The 19337-nt window shown below is 41.6% G+C and overlaps 1 protein-coding gene across 1 annotated transcript in view; it reads left to right on the forward strand.

Moving 5' to 3' along the window:
• The window catches only part of MYO15A (myosin XVA), a 192311-nt gene that overhangs the window by 109617 nt on the left and 63357 nt on the right, over nt 1-19337 (forward strand). The window contains exon 42 of the mRNA XM_063932826.1: nt 218-277. Coding sequence (XP_063788896.1) covers nt 218-277 — 60 coding nt within the window. The remainder of the gene's footprint in view (nt 1-217; nt 278-19337) is intronic.

Raw genomic sequence — 19337 nt, forward strand, 5'->3', positions numbered from 1 at the left:
TTCATTCAAAACATCAACCGTATTAGGTGTGGAACACATATACGGAACCTCATTATAGAACTTACTGTGTTATTCCAAATGAAATTCTATTTATCAAATGAACTTATGCTCCAAAGCCCAGCTGCATATAATGCATTAAAGTGTTGAAAACATTGTCATGGGTCAGTGGACCAATGTTTCGTGAAGGTGTCTTACCATGCTTTGTATTCCTCGGCAGGTTTTCTATCCAAGAGACAGCTTCAATAACCCTCTCATCCTCGACCTCATCTTCAAGCAGGTGAGGACCAAACGTTCAGATTTATAACTGACCAACAGCCGGATTGTCCGCAATGAGATGCTGAAAACGTTTGACCTTAAACCTCTCACCCTCGTCGCGCCACGTATCCGCAAATAGCCTTGGGCCTTGTTCACACAAGCGTCATTTAACTTATCTTATTTTCTGACGGGTAACTGGAGTGGACTCGCCCCCTTTTGAATACTTTTTTTAGTGCCAGGTCTTGGAGAGAGATAAAGTGTGGAGAGATAAAGTAACAGCCAATCAGCTCCTAACTGCGATGTTACAGTCAGTGTTTGAAAAATGACAGTTAGGAGCTGATTGGCTGGTACTTTATCTCCGTCCACTTTATCTCTCTCCAAGGTTTAGTACATAGACCCCACAGTCTGTGGTGTTCTCAGGTTCATTAGACAGATGTAGCCATGCTCATCTTACTGCGATGCAGCATGCTGCAACATGGCAGCGCAACAAAGCCCCCTGCGGGCACGCTGCGCTCGCCACGCAGTGGGCTCGATGGCTCACCCCAGGTTCTATTCCCACTCTATGGGTGACGTGGACACCCATGAGTGGGAAAAGAGCCTGTGGGTTGGCATTCCGTCTGTTGGTATTTTTGGCATTCGGGATTCCAGTGTCGGCTTGCTCACTGCCGAGACCCCGAACGCCGACATATGAGTAGAGAAAGACCACCTTTTTGTCAAAATGACAGGTACCACACCCCCTTTCTCCTGGGTAACGCCTCCTTTAATATTAAATTATAGTTTTTGATATCGCTTTTTATATAAAATTTAATATAAAATTTATAGAGTTTGATATTAAACTGTATTAAAAGATAATGGCTTTGAAAATAGTGTCACGTAACACCAGTCGCAGAATACGCCATAAAGCTGTATCACAAAACAGCTTGTGATGAAAAATTCACTATTTTGACTTTACCAGCCTGTACCCTTTTGTTAACAAAACATTACACAGTGTTATAGTTCTCACATTCCAGCAGTTGAAACTTCATGCATGGCACATATGGTACTATTTAAAATTCATACTATGTCACACTTGGTACTGGTTTAAAAAGCATATTGATTTTAATGACCGTGTCCATTTTCTTAGATGCACGGAAGCGTCACACATGGCACTGATTTAAAAAGCATATTGATTTTAATGACCATGCATGATTAATGATGACAGCGCAAATTTCAAAATTTGACATTCTCACACATTATGTTTTGCAAACATATGTAGAAACAGCGTATTTGGTTTTAAATTGAAGAATATTTAAAAAGCTTAACTGTATATTACAACATATATATCATTGCATACATGACATATGTTACTGTGTGTTAAATAGCACTAAAACGTTTATCTTTATTGTGGCCGATCGCTGAACTTTGATTGCAAGCAGACATGACCAGACTTGTCGGTATTACAGCGTGACATGTCCAGACCTGTATATTAACGAAAAAAGATTTACACCAAATACCACATATTACTGTGTATTAAACCGTTTACATCGCTGCATACAGAACATATATTACTGTGTATTACAAAGTGTATAGCACTGTATACAGACCACATATTACAGTGTATTACAACATGTATAACGCTGCAAGCATACCACATATTACTGTGTATTAAACCGTTTATATCGCGGCATACATGCCATATGTTACTGTGTATTAAACAGTGTGTATATCGCTGCATACAGAACATATATTACTGTGTATTACAGAGTGTATAGCACTGTATACAGACCACATATTACAGTGTATTACAACGCGTATAACGCTGCAAGCATACCACATATTACTGTGTATTAAACCGTTTATATCGCTGCCTAACATAGATTACTGTTTATTACAACATATATATAGCTGCATACATGCCATATGTTACTGTGTATTAAACAGTGTGTATATCGCTGCATACAGACCACATATTACAGTGTATTACAGAGTGTATAGCACTGTATACAGACCACATATTACAGTGTATTACAACGTGTATAACGCTGCAAGCATACCACATATTACTCTGTATTAAACCGTTTATATCGCTGCATACAAGCCATATGTTACTGTGTATTAAACAGTGTGTATATCGCTGCATACATGCCATATGTTACTGTGTATTAAACAGTGTGTATATCGCTGCATACAGACCACATAGTACTGTGTATTACAGAGTGTATAGCACTGTATACAGACCACATATTACTGGGTATTACAACGTGTATAATGCTGCAAGCATACCACATATTGCTGTGTATTAAACCGTTTATATAGCTGAGTACCATATATTACTGTATATTACATCGTGACATGTCCAGACCTCATACAGTTCGAGGACTGAAGGTTCACCTCCCCATGTTTTAACGATGATCTACGAACTAATGACCACAATGAGCCATGAGGTACTACATGCCTCTGTGGCATAACTAGTTAACAAATTGATGGGCGATTTGGAAATGATCTAGGAACTAATGACCACAATGAGCCATGAGGCTGTCAAAGTCGAAAAATATCATAATACATATGCCTTGTACTAACCCCATGCACATGCCCGCTGCGCGTGCACTCGCTCTGCCGTGCGTGCGCATATCCGCACTTTGCGTAACGGAGCTTCCACGGCCATGCGCCTTGGCGCGTGATATGCGCATTTATGGTAGAGTTTGTGAGCGTGTAGCGTGTTATTAGAACATTACATATTTAACCCACATAGCGTATATTTTAGATATAGTTCCCCTAGACCATGTCAGCGAGTATTATTAGTTTAAACAGTTCCTGGACTGAGAGATTCCTCTTTGCATGATAGGAAGGGTCATATAAAGGTTGGAAGGTGGTGTCTAGTATCCAGCTGTAGGGTATTTTGATGGTAACATTCCGGTGTTAGTTAGAGAAAGATCGCTTGTTCTTGCATATAGTTATGTACAAAAGTAGATTATGAACATTAACTGTATTTACTGTAAATTACATATGCGGCGGGAATCCAGAGGATACCACCCACAAGAGCAGTTGGGAAAGACAGCGCCCACCTTTTCAAATCCACCTATGACCTTTGCTGTAATATGGAGACATATCTCTGTGTCCAATGAACAATGAGATTACAGTGACCATTGTATTGTGTATGCATGTTGTGTATAAAAAGCCCATTGTTGCCTGGCCGGTCAGAAGACTCTGAACGCTTTCTATCTGACTAGCGGAGGACCGGCCGGGTTGCGCTTGCGAACATTCTCACGTATGTACATTCTCTGTAGCCATTATTCTGTTTAGATTTATCTTGTTAGCCTGTAGTGTATGATTTGTACTGTTTATATTTTGGAATTAATCCACTGTGGCCTTAGAACCCTGTGGTTGCAACTACAAATCAGTGTTGTGTCTTCACTTTCCTGCAAGGGTCTTAGAGTGTATTTATAGTCTAGCGGCCATAGCGGCTCAACGGTAATAGTGTACAAAGGGGTATAGCTTTGCGGTCTAAGATAATACCGACATTATCAATTGGGAGCTCGTCCGGTTCCTTCTCATACCCGCAGCCTAGCAGAGTTTTCGCAGACTTTATCTATCAGCAAAGGGCGGAGTATCCCCTGTAGCCTTCTCTTGGTTGGTGGATACACTAGTGCTGATTAGATAAGCGTCTGCCCTGCATGGTTTGAAGGGATGCTGGAGGGATCCGTAAGGTAAGAACGCAAAAGCTATTTTTCTTTTTAAAATCTGTAAATTTGTTTTGGTGCCAAATGCGCACGCATCACACGCATACATCTGTATTTTGTACTTTGCATATCTGCTCACACCGTTGCCATAATCACTGATTACTAGATTTATTTTGATCTGTACTGGAAAATTTGTTGCTATTTAGTTAACATATAGAGTTAATATTTAAGGGAGTAAGTGTAAAACGCACACGCAGCCTGGCCTAGTTGTAAAGGTTGATACAGTGGAAACTGTGTGTGTGTTAAGTAAGTGATTCTAGTTAAATATCGCTTACATTTATAGAAGTGTGGGATTTGTAGTACTGCGGACGTACGGCCTTTGTACACGTGTCTCGGACAGCGTTCGGGACTGCGTACGCAACGTAAAGGCGTACACGTGGCGTGTTTACGCAACGTGCGTACAGGTACGCCCACTAAATACAAATCACACAATAGCATTGTTTCAGTTTAGGCGATACGGTAGCCACGCGATAATAGCACAAATTTGTTCAGTTTCCAATATTTAGTTTAAAAGAACCTTCTCTTACTGTGTCACCTCTGGGACTAGGCTGTTTTATCTGAATGAAAGTTAATTTTCTGTACAGAAAAATCAAAGTGTATATGAGTGAACGAGCGTGAGTGTGCAAATAAAGGTTTTTGTGAACCCAGAATTCGGGATCCCGTAGGAGACCACATCAGGTGAGTGGACACTTGGTGGCGTGGGAGTGGCTTTCTCACGTTAACATTGTTTAAGGTATAAAGGAACAATTAGTATAACAGCAGACCAATAGGTCAGCGAAGTCAGAAATCCGCTGACTAAGTCAAGCGAAGCTCTGAATACCGTGGCCTGAAAAAGGTCAGCGGTGAGAGCGCAGCCCCGGGGGTTTGCGTAGTACCCATATAGGCCCGTTCAGATACGCTCCGGCTGAGGTTTCGCAGCCTGAAAAACGATTCCATTGGTCGTATAGCGAATAAGTAACAGTTACTTATACGCCATGCGATTGTTCCGCGCATTAGTGTGTGCAATAGTTAGTTCAACTTGATACCCATTACGCCATTTGCGTAAAATCGCGGGATCATAGATGCTATTTGTACACGCAACGTGATTTGTGTAACAGTTTTTTTTATTTTAAGGGAGTTTCGCTGGTCACTCAGGAAATCTCCAACGACTGATATTTACTGGGAAGGGTAAGTCACTCCCACACACTCTCAGTAAATAGAGGTTACGTAGGGCCCTAGGTTGGGTACGACCAGCGCTGAAGACAGTGTGTAGGTGTATTGGCCAACGTGGGCGTGAGTGGGTGAGAGCGCTCTGAGAACTTTCACCGTCGCCTTACCTCTGAGTAATTTGGTTTTTGTAGGGATTAGCTGAGAAGGCAATACCTGCAAAGAATGGGGGCCAGTTGCTCAAGTAAGGGACGATCAACCAGGGTTCAGGTTGATATTCCGCGGCCCAAAGGGTCGGCGAGGTACATAATGTGTGAGAAGTATGGATCACACGCAGAGGTCTTATGCAATGAATGGGAACGTATGACTGCGGAAGATAGGGAACCGTTCCCTAGGGTAGGCAGTTTTAGTCCTGAGGTGTTGCAAAATTTAAGGAGAAGGATATGTCTAATAAAATCCAGAAAACAAAGGATTAGACATTATGATTGTTTACATTTATGGCAACAGGAGGGTGATATGCAAAGGGGATTAGCTCAAGCGGCTGGTTCCAACCCTAGCAGGAAACTGATAGCAACTGCACCACCACCACCGTACATTACAGGAGAGAAAGTGGCTACAGAGAATGGCATACTAATATATGATAAGAGTGAACTTAATAAATGTATTAATACTAACCCGTGCAAGTTGTATCCCATCTTAAACTTCCCTCAGGACTGCGACCAAGAAGATGAGCCCACCAAGATATCGGCACTCTCTCTAGCAGCCACCATACAAGACACCCAAGTGGGCACGGCCCAACCAGTAAGAGCAGTAGCAAAGGCCCCTAGCGGAGGGACAGGTGAGGTCGTGTCCACAGGTAAGTACGGTACAGTACATTATGCAGAGACAATTGCACCTCACGTTGTAGAAGCAACCCAGAATGATGTAATTGAACTGAATCCTGTCAGGGTGATCGCAGTCCCCAATGGGAAGACTGACGCTCTGGGAATCACTCCCGTCAGGAACATTGCTATGCATTGCCCCTGGTCCCAGACAGAATTGAGGACAATTATGTCTGAATTTCCCGATCCCAGGAAAGATCTAGCCGCATGTCAGAGGTTTATTAGAGAACTAGGTAACGCCACCGAACCCAATAACAAAGATTGGCGGACAGTGCTACGGGCATGTTTGCCCTCTAATATTGACCCTGTGAAATTCATTGCTGACTGTAAATTAGACGCAGAGGTACCTCTCACTGATGAATACAATCAGGAGAACGTAAAACAGATCAATCTGCAGTTAGGAGTATATTTCCCAACTGTTGTCAAGTGGAATAAAATCTTCTCCATTAGACAAAAAGAAGGTGAAACTGCTTCTGACTATTTCCATCGAGCACTGCAGGAAATGGCTAGATACACTGGGGTCGCGGACATTAAGGAAAATGTGCATCATAGGGAGGTAGCGGTGTCCGTATTAATGGACGGCTTAAAGGAAACGTTGAGAACAAGGGTACAAACCACTCAACCAAGGTGGAGAGGTATCTTGGTGGCTGCATTAAGAGAGTCCGTTATTGAGCATGATTGGAACATCATTAGGCACAGGGAGTCACAGGGGGATAAGCTGATGACAGTAAGTATAAAAGCCCTGACAACGAAGCCACATCAGCCTAAACCCCAGACCCCTGATGGTAAGTCGTATGTAGTAAAATGTTTTAAATGTCAGAGGGAAGGACATTACGCACGAAACTGTAATTTTAAAGACCCACATAAGGTATATCGACCCTTTAGACCAGAAAATGACTCACAGTATGACGCACGTAATTGGGATCATGGACCGCATAGGAGGAATTACGAGCCACATGCAGGGGAAACAAGTAGGTACCCACCTAGGAAGGACTGGCAGACCTCTGGAAATTTTCAGTTACCCTCTCACATATTGTAGCTGCCAGCGCTGCGGGAGGGTCACAACTTACAATAGGGGTTAGGCCACACCTGTAGTTTGCAGCCAGTAAAGTTGATTGCTAGCCTTGGAAATGAACCCGAGGTTACAGTTGATGTAGCTGGTAGATCACTACCTTTCCTTGTAGATACAGGGGCGGCCAGGTCAGTGTTAAATTCAACGGTAGGTATGAAGACCACGGGTAAAACAATTTCAGCAATGGGGGTAACAGGAGTAGTGCAGCACTATCCTTTAAGTAAACCAGCAGAGATTACGATAGGGCCTTTACAGACTAAGCACTCCTTTTTGCTGGCTGCATCGGCTCCGACTAATCTACTCGGGAGAGATTTATTGTGCAAGATGGGGTGTGTCATATATTGTACTCCTGAGGGTGTCTTCTTATATATACCCGAGAATCACGTTCAGGAAGTGCAGGATATGTTAGACACTCCACAAAGGTTAATGTCACACTCTGCTGTTATAGACAGGTGTCCATCCAAGGTAGAGAAAATGACCTCCCAGATACCGGAGTCCCTCTGGACCAAAGATGGACAAGACACTGGATTGATGGCAAATGTAGCTCCTGTAGTGGTGCAAGTAAAAGATGGTAGGATAGCTCCAAAAATCCCAAAGTATCCTCTGAAGCCAGAGGTGGAATTAGGAGTGTACCCAGTAATAGAGCGCTTGCTGCAACAGGGCATCCTAGTTAGGACGTCCAGCACTGCCAATAGTCCCATCTTCCCTGTGAAAAAGAGTGGGGGGAGGGGTTACAGGCTAGTGCAGGACCTAAGGGGGTTAAACAAGATAGTTGAGAGCCAATTCCCCGTAGTGCCAAATCCAGCTGTCATCCTCATGCAAATTCCTCCTACTGCGAAGTTTTTCACTGTCATTGACTGCTGTTCTGCTTTCTTTTCGGTCCCTCTGCACCCTGACAGCCAATACTTGTTTGCATTTACATACAGAGGAGTACAGTACACCTGGACTCGCTTACCCCAAGGTTTCATTGACAGCCCAAGTATTTTCTCCCAGGCTTTGCATGACTGTTTACAATCCTTTCAACCTGAGAGCGGATCAGTATTAATACAGTATGTAGATGACTTACTGCTGTGTTCTGATTCACTCGAATCGTCCTTGAAAGACACGAAACAACTTCTGTTTCACCTTTCTAATACGGGACACAAGGTTTCAAAGGATAAGTTACAGTTGTGCCAGACCAAAGTGAAATACTTGGGACATTGCTTAACACAAGGACTGAGACACCTCACCGCTGATAGAATACAGGCGATTCGCGACATGACTCTGCCACAAACCCAGCAACAGATCCGCACTTTCCTAGGAATGTGTGGGTACTGCCGAAACTGGATCCCAGGTTTCTCCATACTAGCTTTACCTTTGCAAGAGATGGTCTCGTCAAACAAACCAGATCGGATTTCGCACACAGATGAGTCCGAACTGGCATTTGAGAGACTCAAACAGTGCCTATCACAGGCACCTGCATTAGGTATGCCAGATTATGGGAAACCCTTTGAGTGGTACGGTACGGAGAGTGCTGGGTGTGCGGCAGGTGTCCTAACCCAGAGACATGGTGATGCCAGCAGGCCGGTAGCTTACTACAGTGCACAATTGGACACCGTAGCACGGTCTCTCCCCTCATGCTTGCGAAGTGTTGCAGCAATAGCATTGCTAGTGAATAAAAGCGAAGATGTAGTGTTAGGACACAACCTGACCATCCAAACACCTCATGCAGTGTCAGCCTTACTGAATTCTGCCCAAACCAGACACGTCTCATCAGCACGGTTTACAAGGTGGGAATTAGCACTAATGGCCCCTGTAAACATCACCATAAGGAGATGCAGCGCACTAAATCCTGCAAGGTATCTCCCAGGTGTGCCTGGACAGGCACAAAGGGTGGGGGATGAGAGTGATGGTGAAGGAGGATTTAGTACAGACACTGACACACATGATTGTATGGAATATTTGAACCAAACTTTCACTGCAAGGCCCGACATCAGTGACAACCCACTGGAAGACGTAAATTTAACTTTTTACACTGACGGTAGTTGCCACAGACAGACGGACTCGGGAGACTTGTGTACTGGATACGCAGTTGTAGATGACAAAGGTATCGTAGAAGCGGAACCCCTGGGACCACCGCACTCAGCACAAGTTTCTGAGCTGGTCGCCCTAACCAGAGCGTGTGAATTGGCCAAGGGTAAATCAGCCAATATCTACACAGATTCTAGGTATGCCTTTGGAGTAGTGCATGATTTCGGGGCCCTATGGAGCCTCAGAAATTTCATGACGGCAGCTGGCACACCCGTGGCGCATGCGACCCACATCAAAAGACTTCTAGCAGTGATACAGGAACCTGACAGAGTGGCTGTTATCAAGTGCAAAGCCCACACATACAGCCAAGACCCAGTGTCACTTGGTAACAGCCGGGCAGACGAAGCTGCTAAATCAGCAGCCAGCACCCCCATACAGACAGACATCACACAACTGATGGTATTCAATACAGTCAACACACAAAAATTAAGTGAAATGCAAAATTTGTGTTCTCCACAGGAAAAGGCAGTCTGGAGGTCAAAAGGGTATGGCCAGGAGTCCTCAGGACTCTGGACAGATGGACAGGGTAAGCCAGTAGCTCCCAGAGCATACCTTCCAAGTTTAGCTGAGGCGGCAAATGGTCTGACTCATCTGGGCAAAGAGGGTATGTGCAAGCTGGTGAGAGCCTACTGGTGTGCGCCAGGATTCTCTTCTCATGCGGGTAAGAGAGCAATGACATGTCTTATCTGCTTGAGGAAGAATATTGGAAAGTCAATACCAACAGAACCATCCCATATCCCGCCAACAGACGGCCCTTTTCAGGTAATACAAATTGATTTCATACAGTTGCCACCCTGCAGAAATTTAAAGTATGTGTTGGTTTGTATTGATGTGTTTTCAAATTGGGTAGAAGCATTCCCCGCTGCCACAAATACTGCTACGTTCACTGCAAAGAAGATCGTGCAGGAATTTGTGTGCAGATATGGTATCCCTAGGATAATTGAAAGTGATAGGGGTACCCATTTTACAGGTGAAGTCTTTCAGGTTATGTGCAAATTAATGGGAATTAATAGTAAGCTGCATACTCCGTACCGCCCACAGGCGAGTGCGAAAGTGGAAAGAGTAAACAGCACTATTAAGAACAAGTTGAGCAAAGTGATGGCTGAAACTGGATTGTTGTGGCCAGAAGCTTTGCCACTTGTATTGTACAGCATCAGAACCACTCCCAGGTCCCCCCTTAACCTATCACCCTTTGAGATTCTTTTTGGTCGACAACCCCATGTAATGATTGACCCCCAGGATGATTTGAAATGCAATAATGAAGTAACTGTAAAATATTTGGTTAAGATGAGCAAGCAGTTGAGGAATCAAAACAGCAATCTAAAGCTGGTGATTCCTGACCTGCCAGACAGTAATTGTCATGACATTGAACCTGGGGATTATGTAATGATTCGAAATTTTCTACGCTCAGGTTGCCTTAGCATTGAAGGTTGCCGAGAGAGAGACTTGGGTCCACTCGTCCCACTGTAAGAAGGTCGCTGACCCAGAGAAAGCCCGTGACAAAGAGCAAAGTGTGGAGGAAATCGTATCACTGGAGTGCTTGTTCCGGGAAGGTTGAGAGGCAGGACTGTTGTCACGGCACCTGAGCACAGAGAACTACAAGACCAGAGGCGGTTGTCGCACCCAATTTCTTTTTTCTTTTTATTATTTTCTCCATCTCCCATTACCCTCCTTTCCCCCTTCCTTGCTCCTTTTTCTCTCCCCTTAGCAAGATGGACTTACCCCAAGAGACTGCATTCCGGGTTTTCCTGTTGACCCTGTTGTTGACCAGAGCAGTCTGTTTCGGTGAGAGTACCAGAAAGGTCGAGAAGGGATCTGGAATGGGTTCTGATGGCAAGGACGGATTGATAGAATTCCAAAAGCAACACATTCACCGAGCAAAGGCGAGTATCAGAAAACGATCTGGTAGTCATGAAACTAGGAGGCACTGTGAAGGGTTGTTGGCTGAGGAAAATTGTATTTGTAGAAACTGTGAAAACATAGTTGAGGACGGGTGCATCCAGAGATGTCAGTCCAGCCTTAATATCAACATGGACCGTCATCCATTGAGTGACTATCACTCATTAGTGGGTAAGGTTTTAAACCAAACAGAATGCTGGGTGTGCTCACAAGTACCTCAAGGTCAGAGCAAGTCAGGACTAGTACCGTATCCCTTAACAATAGATGAGGTACTTGAATTAAGGGGTGGGAGACCGGTGGACAAGAAATTTAATATTTCTAGGCCCCCTAGTTTGAAGCTCCACCAATATCATGTGGATAGATCCTTAGTATGTTTCAACATTTCCAATCCCCGAAAGCCGGGAAATTGGGAAGTGACATGGAATAACCAAACCATGGCATTTTCACACAGAGCCGATAGAATGCCCGTAGACTCAGAACTTATACGCCAAATAGCCGACGGTGGATGATATTTTCGGTACAGGTATACTCTAGTAAGTAGGACCATGCGGGTTGGAGAAGTATCTCCAGGGTACTGTGCTCATATCATACAGCCTGATACGTGTACTGAACAGATGAGAGAGTTAGGGGTAGGATTTTTCACTTGGAAGGTTTGCAATATGGTAATGTCATATTCTGTCCCATATGTTCTCCCCGATGATGCATATTTCATATGCGGGAGGAAGGCGTATAAGTGGCTTGCCCCAAACTCAGAGGGATTGTGTTACATTGGAAGAGTGTTGCCAGAAGTAATGACCATAACCCATAATAAGATGAAAGACATTCACCGCAATGCTCAAGCTCCTTACACTCACACTCATTATGAACACATAATTAAGAGACACCTTATAGATAGGACAGAGCACGCAGCCTCTGATTTGATCCACGAATCCACCGGGATTCAATTCCTACTCGCGTTAGATATCACCCGTACCGCCAGAGGAATTATACATTTTAGGTATATTCATGCGCTAGCGAACCTGATAGATAATATCACCGAGATGTATGATGACACCTTCAGGTATACTGGTAGGGAATTGCAAGCTTACAAAACAGAACTGATCCAGCACAGGATGGTTCTCAATTACGTCACAGCTGTGACAGGAGGGTACTGTGTCACCCTAGCAACTCAGTATGGTGTGAAGTGCTGCACGTATATTACAAACAGCACTGATGACCGAACCGAGGTCATAGATCAAAAGATGGACGATATCTTGCAGTTGAAATGGGAGTTCCGAAGGAGACACAACCTCACCCTTACTGTTGTGAGTAATGAACTGACCGGCTGGGTCTCATGGTTGAACCCACGCAATTGGTTCTCTGGTTTAGGAGAATGGGCTCAAAATGTTATCGTGAGTGTAGGAAAGTTTCTCCTTTGAATCCTGGGAGTCGTCGTAATGATTGGTTTGATATTTAGATGTGTTCGGATTTTAACGCGAAGCGCAGTACCAAAGTGATGAGTTTGAGGAGCGGGGGCATTGTTACACAAACTGATTTAATTTATGACCTATCAATTGAGACAATGTTGTGATAAGACGTGATTCCAATGTCTGTTTCTTTCACCCGTTTCTCCTTTGTTTTTCTCCCAAGCAAAAATACATCCATTCGGAAGAAGACTTTGATGGACATTCTAAAGACTTTTATAGACACTCCAAAGACTTTTAAAGACTTTTATGGACACTTGAAAGACTTGGATTACCACCAACAGCAAGGATACACCCATCCGGACAAGACTTCAACCAACACCCAAGGATGATTGCACAATTGTTATATGAATGTATTTGTGATACATGTCTTATCTTCACCTCTACAACCTTCAGGTAGTGACACACATAGTCGACAGGTGATATATATATACACATATTAGCACTCACATGTTTTTCCCCTCCATGTATCATCAACTAAATGTGCACCCCATTTGTTGGAACAAGACGCCGAAAAGAGCTCGGTAGTGTTTGTTGGCCCACTTACAGACCCTTAATACGGGATAAGAAGGATTTAATGTATACTTCGCAATACCTCGAAGCTTATCTAGAACATGTATGGCATGATGATACATGCCCCTCAGACATGGATTTCATACATACATGCTTTTATTATCCCACTAGGTCATACATTTCCCGCCTACTCCTCTCCTCCTACCACCCAATCATTTATAGATATTGTATTGTATATTTTCTGTTTAATCTTTAGATAGTGGCATTTATCGTTGACTGCCAAAGGGTGGACTGTCAAAGTCGAAAAATATCATAATACATATGCCTTGTACTAACCCCATGCACATGCCCGCTGCGCGTGCACTCGCTCTGCCGTGCGTGCACATATCCGCACTTTGCGTAACGGAGCTTCCACGGCCATGCGCCTTGGCGCGTGGTATGCGCATTTACGGTAGAGTTTGTGAGCATGTAGCGTGTTATTAGAACATTACATATTTAACCCACATAGCGTATATTTTAGATATAGTTCCCCTAGACTATGTCAGCGAGTATTATTAGTTTAAACAGTTCCTGGACAGAGAGATTCCTCTTTGCATGATAGGAAGGGTCAGATAAAGGTTGGAAGGTGATGTCTAGTATCCAGCTGTAGGGTATTTTGAGGGTAACATTCCGGTGTTAGTTAGAGAAAGATCGCTTGTTCCTGCGTATAGTTATGTACAAAAGTAGATTATGAACATTAACTGTATTTACTGTAAATTACATATGCGGCGGGAATCCAGAGGATACCACCCACAAGAGCAGTTGGGAAAGACAGCGCCCACCTTTTCAAATCCACCTATGACCTTTGCTGTAATATGGAGACATATCTCTGTGTCCAATGAACAATGAGATTACAGTGACCATTGTATTGTGTATGCATGTTGTGTATATAAGGACCATTGTTGCCTGGCCGGTCAGCAGACTCTAAACGCTATCTGTATGACCAGCGGAGGACCGAGTTCGGGTTGCGCTTGCGAATATTCTCACGTACGTACATTCTCTGTAGCCATTATTCTGTTTAGATTGACTTGTTAGTCTGTAGTGTATAAACTGTATTGCTTTATCTTTTGGAATCAATCCACGGAGGCCTTAGAACCCTGTGGTTTAAACTACAAACAGTGTTGTGTTTTCACTTTCCTGCATGGGTTTTAAAGTAGATTTATCTGTTTAAGGTATATAAGCATTGTTAAGGTGTACGCACTGCGGATACTTTGTATCGCCAGCGCTATTTAAGGTTTAAAGGTATAACATCGTTGCAGTACTTTGCTGCCAAAGGTTTAAAGTATAAGCATATCATTACATTGTATCATTAACAAGGTTTAGAGGTTATCCATTGTGTGAGCGCTCGCTGTGTGTACTCCTTACACTCAGCGCAGCGTGCGTACGCCAAGTGCGTACCACGTGCAGGACTCTGTACGCAAATAGCGTACAAAGTGCATAGCACGTGCACGTAGTCTAGCGACCATAGCGGCTCAACGGTAATAGTGTACAAAGGGGTATAGCTTTGCGCTCTAAGATAATACCGACATTATCAAGGCACTACATGGCTCTGTGGCATAACTAGTTAACAAATTGATGGGCGAATATTAGAATTCTGCCTTTCCATTATCTAGGAACTAATGACCTCAATGAGCCATGAGGCACTACATGCCTCTGTGGCATAACTAGTTAACAAATTGATGGGCGGCTGAATATTAGTTTCTGTTTATAACGATTAAAACATATCATTTAGAGGGTTACTTACCTTTTGGTAAATTGGGCTGAACAGGGTTATCCCTGATTAGTGAATACATACCAAAATGCTTACACAACCAATGAAGCAAAACTTTTTGGTAAATTGGGTTTGAACAGGGTTATCCCTGCTTAGTGAATACATACCAAGATGCTTACACAAACAATGATGCAAAACTTCTGCAGGGCATAAATATATATATATATATTGATTTTATTACGAATTAAACAGCATTTAGAAAATTCTAATTTATATCATACAACAGCGGGGTAGCAAATATTTTAGTATACACTGTATCAGAACCCCATAGATTTTTAATTGTCCTTGAATTGACTTACCTTGAGCTTTGTTGCTGTAAAATCACAAATGACATGTTTAAAATAAGGTAATTTTCAGGCCTGTTTCCTATATGTATACATATATATTTACAATTTCTTTATTATTGAAATGTACCTTTTGGCTGCGCACGGCAGCTGCCATTATCTCTGCTCTACCAATATTGATAAGAATTCAGCCTTTCCATTATCTAGGAACTAATGTCCTCAATAAGCCATGAGGCACTACTTTGATATAACAAAATGCTTACATCAACAATGAAGCAAAACAGTTGCAGGGCATGCAGGTATGTGTAGTTCAACAACAGCTCGAGGACTGAAGGTTCACCTCCCCATGTTTTAAAGATGATCTAGGAACTAATGACCACAATGAGCCATGAGGCACTACATGCCTCTGTGGCATAACTAGTTAACAAATTCATGGGCGAATTGGATATGATCTAGGAACTAATGACCACTATGAGCCATGAGGCACCACATGGCTCTGTGGCATTACTAGTTAACAAATTGATGGTCGAATATTAGAATTCTGCCTATCCATTATCTAGGAACTAATTACCTCAATGAGCCATGAGGCACTACATGCTTCTGTGGCATAACTAGATAACACATTGATATAGCAAAATGCTTACATCAACAATGTAGCAAAACTGTTGCAGGGCATGCTGGTATGTGTAGTTCAACAACAGCTCGAGGACTGAAGGCTCACCTCCCCATGTTTTAAGGCTGATCTATGAACTAATTACCACAATGAGCCATGAGGCACTACATGCCTCTGTGGCATAACTGGTTAACAAATTGATGGGCGAAATCATTCATTTTTGGTCGACGCGGGCTGCGTTTGTTCGGGTTGATACAGCCGTGATGTATCCACATAGCCAACGGACTAGCATTATTCTTTAGGCTGTTATGTCCGATCGAGGGCGTTGCAAATTGTTCGTTCGCCGTTTCAGCGACGGTTGTGCGAATTGTTGTTTTGCCCAATTATGCTAGGACAGTGCATTAGCGCATCTGTAACATTGCAACTTGGTAAGCTAATGGGATTGATATATATGAATGGTATTGAATGTGAATTAAAAAAACAAAACAAATCAATTCTAGGGAACAGGCTATATAATAGGTAGCATGTATCACCATCCCAAGGTTGTGATAATCCCCAGGGCAATTCCACTGGATATTTATCCTATAATTTGGGTATAATTTTTAAACAAATTATACTATGTGATCATGTGCAATCTGACTATCTGCACCAGTATTATGAGTTCCAGAATCATAATATATATGATAAATATATAGCATTTAAATAAGATACCGTATTCTCACACTGACATACATATGAAAACCGATAATAAGCAGTTCCGGCTACTGTAATCCTTTACATGATGATTTTGGTATATACACATATACTACAGGTCACTACAAAGATATGAATCATGATATATAAGATCGCTAAACAAAACAAGAGATCTGTAACGATTTCTGACTAACTAGTTAACTCAGTATACAGTAATCATATAGGTCCCTGTGTCATATAGATATGTGCTTGGCATAAATATTTCCAAACGTTCCTAAATCTAAGATGTTTCATGCATGTTGTAACACTAAATATTGTAAATAGAATATCAACATGACAGATGATATAACTGAATTTATCATGATGAATCTTATATAGTCCTATATTTTACTAATGTAATACCCTTATGGGGGTATAATTTTTAAACAAATAATACTATGTGATCATGGGCAATCTTACTATCTACACCAGTATTATGTGTTCCAGAATCATAATATATTTGATAAATATATATCGTTTAAATAAGACACAGATGAGTTAAATTGAATAGTAACAATACTCGTATGTTATGTTGGTAATAATGTAACGGGCTATTTTAACATAACAGATCCTATTTAGGAAAATGATGACATGATATGCCTAGTGACCCAATAGTTATTAAAACTTTTTACTGTAAATATAATGTTTGTGCATGCATACACCATGAGATATGTACTTCTATTAAGCACAAACAAGCATATTGGCATTCTACTCTAACATTTAGGGTAAAAGATTAGAATGGATCAAGGTAGCATAGCGTAAGGACAGATATAGGTTCAGCGGCCTCTTTGACAATCCATGTTATGGATATGAAGTAAACCCATCATTAATAAGCATTAAAAAGGATATCAAGAATATGATTTTGACATATGGCCCCAGATTTTCAAATAAAGGATGTGTAGTGTATCTCCTTATTTAATCCTAACGGAGTCATAGTATTCAACAGGCAAATGTATCTAGATTTTTTCTTTAGTGACTACTTAGTAATGTTACCACCACTTATACCTAGCTCAAACTGTTCTAGATCATAAAATTTCACCTTTTTGTGATTACTAGTGTGGAAGCGTAGAAAGTGTCACGCCAAAACTTGTAATTTTCTTCATGTTGCTTATATCTCTTTGTGTATTTTTAATGATATATACTATAATATGGATATGGATATGGATATTTAATATGGATATGATCCAATATTCGTTTTTAAAAAGCATCTTAGTCATGCCGATATATTTATAAACGAATGGGCCTATTAAGCAGTAAATTACACCAAATGTGTGGAGCAGTTAATGAATCTTTTTTATTTCTGTTTTATTGTTATTTCTGTCAGAGAACTTCTGAGTGATATGAATATATTGGCATGCTTGATATGGTCCACAGGGATAACAGACAGATAATGATGGATTTTTCCTCTGATGCTTGGAAAAGTGACTTCTAAATAAATTATCCCGTAAATTTGTTGATATCTTCCAGATGATCTGCATGGTCTTATCAAATTCTTTCTTCAGATCATAAACAGTGTTGAGTATATATCGATATTTGTGTAATGATACATTGATGTGTATCCACTCTTTACAGTATGTAACGATGTATCTTATTTGGCACAAGGTGCGTTCTCTTGTCTTGGATATAAGTAAGGATATACTTGAAGTTTGATTGGTTGCATTATAAGATTTCTGCAGGTTCTGTTTTTCATAGACCATCATAGTGTATATCTTTAACTAATCTTGCTCTTTTTCTATAAATTTCAACATCCGATCAATTTCTTCTGGTTCGGATATATCCTCCTTTTGGAATTGATCTCAGAGTGACGGGATAATGGGAACTGATGTGGTGTAAAATGCTGTTGGCGGATGTGGTGTTACGGAAAACAGTGGCGATGATTTCTCCAACGGCTGTTTTGGAAATCTACAAGTCATGAAAAGTATTATTATTGTGACTTATATCCGATTTAAGTTTAAGTACTAAGTCGCTATTATTAAGAAGTTTAATAATTTTTTTAGACGGGTTGATATTAACACTCTACGGGAGCGGGCAGAGGAAGGTGAGGAATCCACCTCAGATGTTATAGATTACACCAGATCAATCCTACGGAAAAAAAACTTTGTCCCTAGCCCTCAAATATGCATCCAAGTACAGCTATTCACTGAACTATTCTCCAACCAGCGCAATAATTAATATGATATTTAATCTACACAGAGTGCAAAAAAGACACAAAGGGTACCATAGCAAATTATTGGTTGATAGATAATCCATCGTATGTGCACGATATCATGGACATACTGAATAAAATGTATGGGATTACACTAATACAAATCTTCGTAAGTGCTTAACCCCAAAAATGCTGGCTTTTTCCGTTATACTTTCAGTACCAGAGACAAAAGGGTCTACCGGATGTACATGTACAGTACTAATGTACTTTTGGCAATAAGCACAGCTTAGAAACATTAGGATCAATTACTTTGAGGAAATCAAAATCAGACTTGGTTATAGTTCCACCATTAAAACCTCACTTAATGAGCTTTTCATAGAATATGAGTAAATTGGACGTAGGATTAAATCAGAGTCTCTGGTACGTAGTGGTGTCAGCTAGTTGACTGTATGTCTCCTTCAGTTTGTTTTTTTTCGTAGAATTGATCTGGTGTAATCTATAACATCTGAGGTGGATTCCTCACCTTCCTCTGCCCGCTCCCGTAGAGTGTTAATATCAACCCGTTTAGAAAAATTATTAAACTTCTTAATAATAGCGACTTAGTACTTAAACTTACATCGGATATAAGTCACAATAATAATACTTTTCATGACTTGTAGATTTCCAAAACAGCCATTGGAGAAATCATCGCCGCTGTTTTCCGTAAGACCACGTCCGCCAACAGCATTTTACAC

This window comes from Pseudophryne corroboree, chromosome 7 (assembly GCF_028390025.1).
Source record: "Pseudophryne corroboree isolate aPseCor3 chromosome 7, aPseCor3.hap2, whole genome shotgun sequence".
NCBI lineage: Eukaryota > Metazoa > Chordata > Amphibia > Anura > Myobatrachidae > Pseudophryne > Pseudophryne corroboree.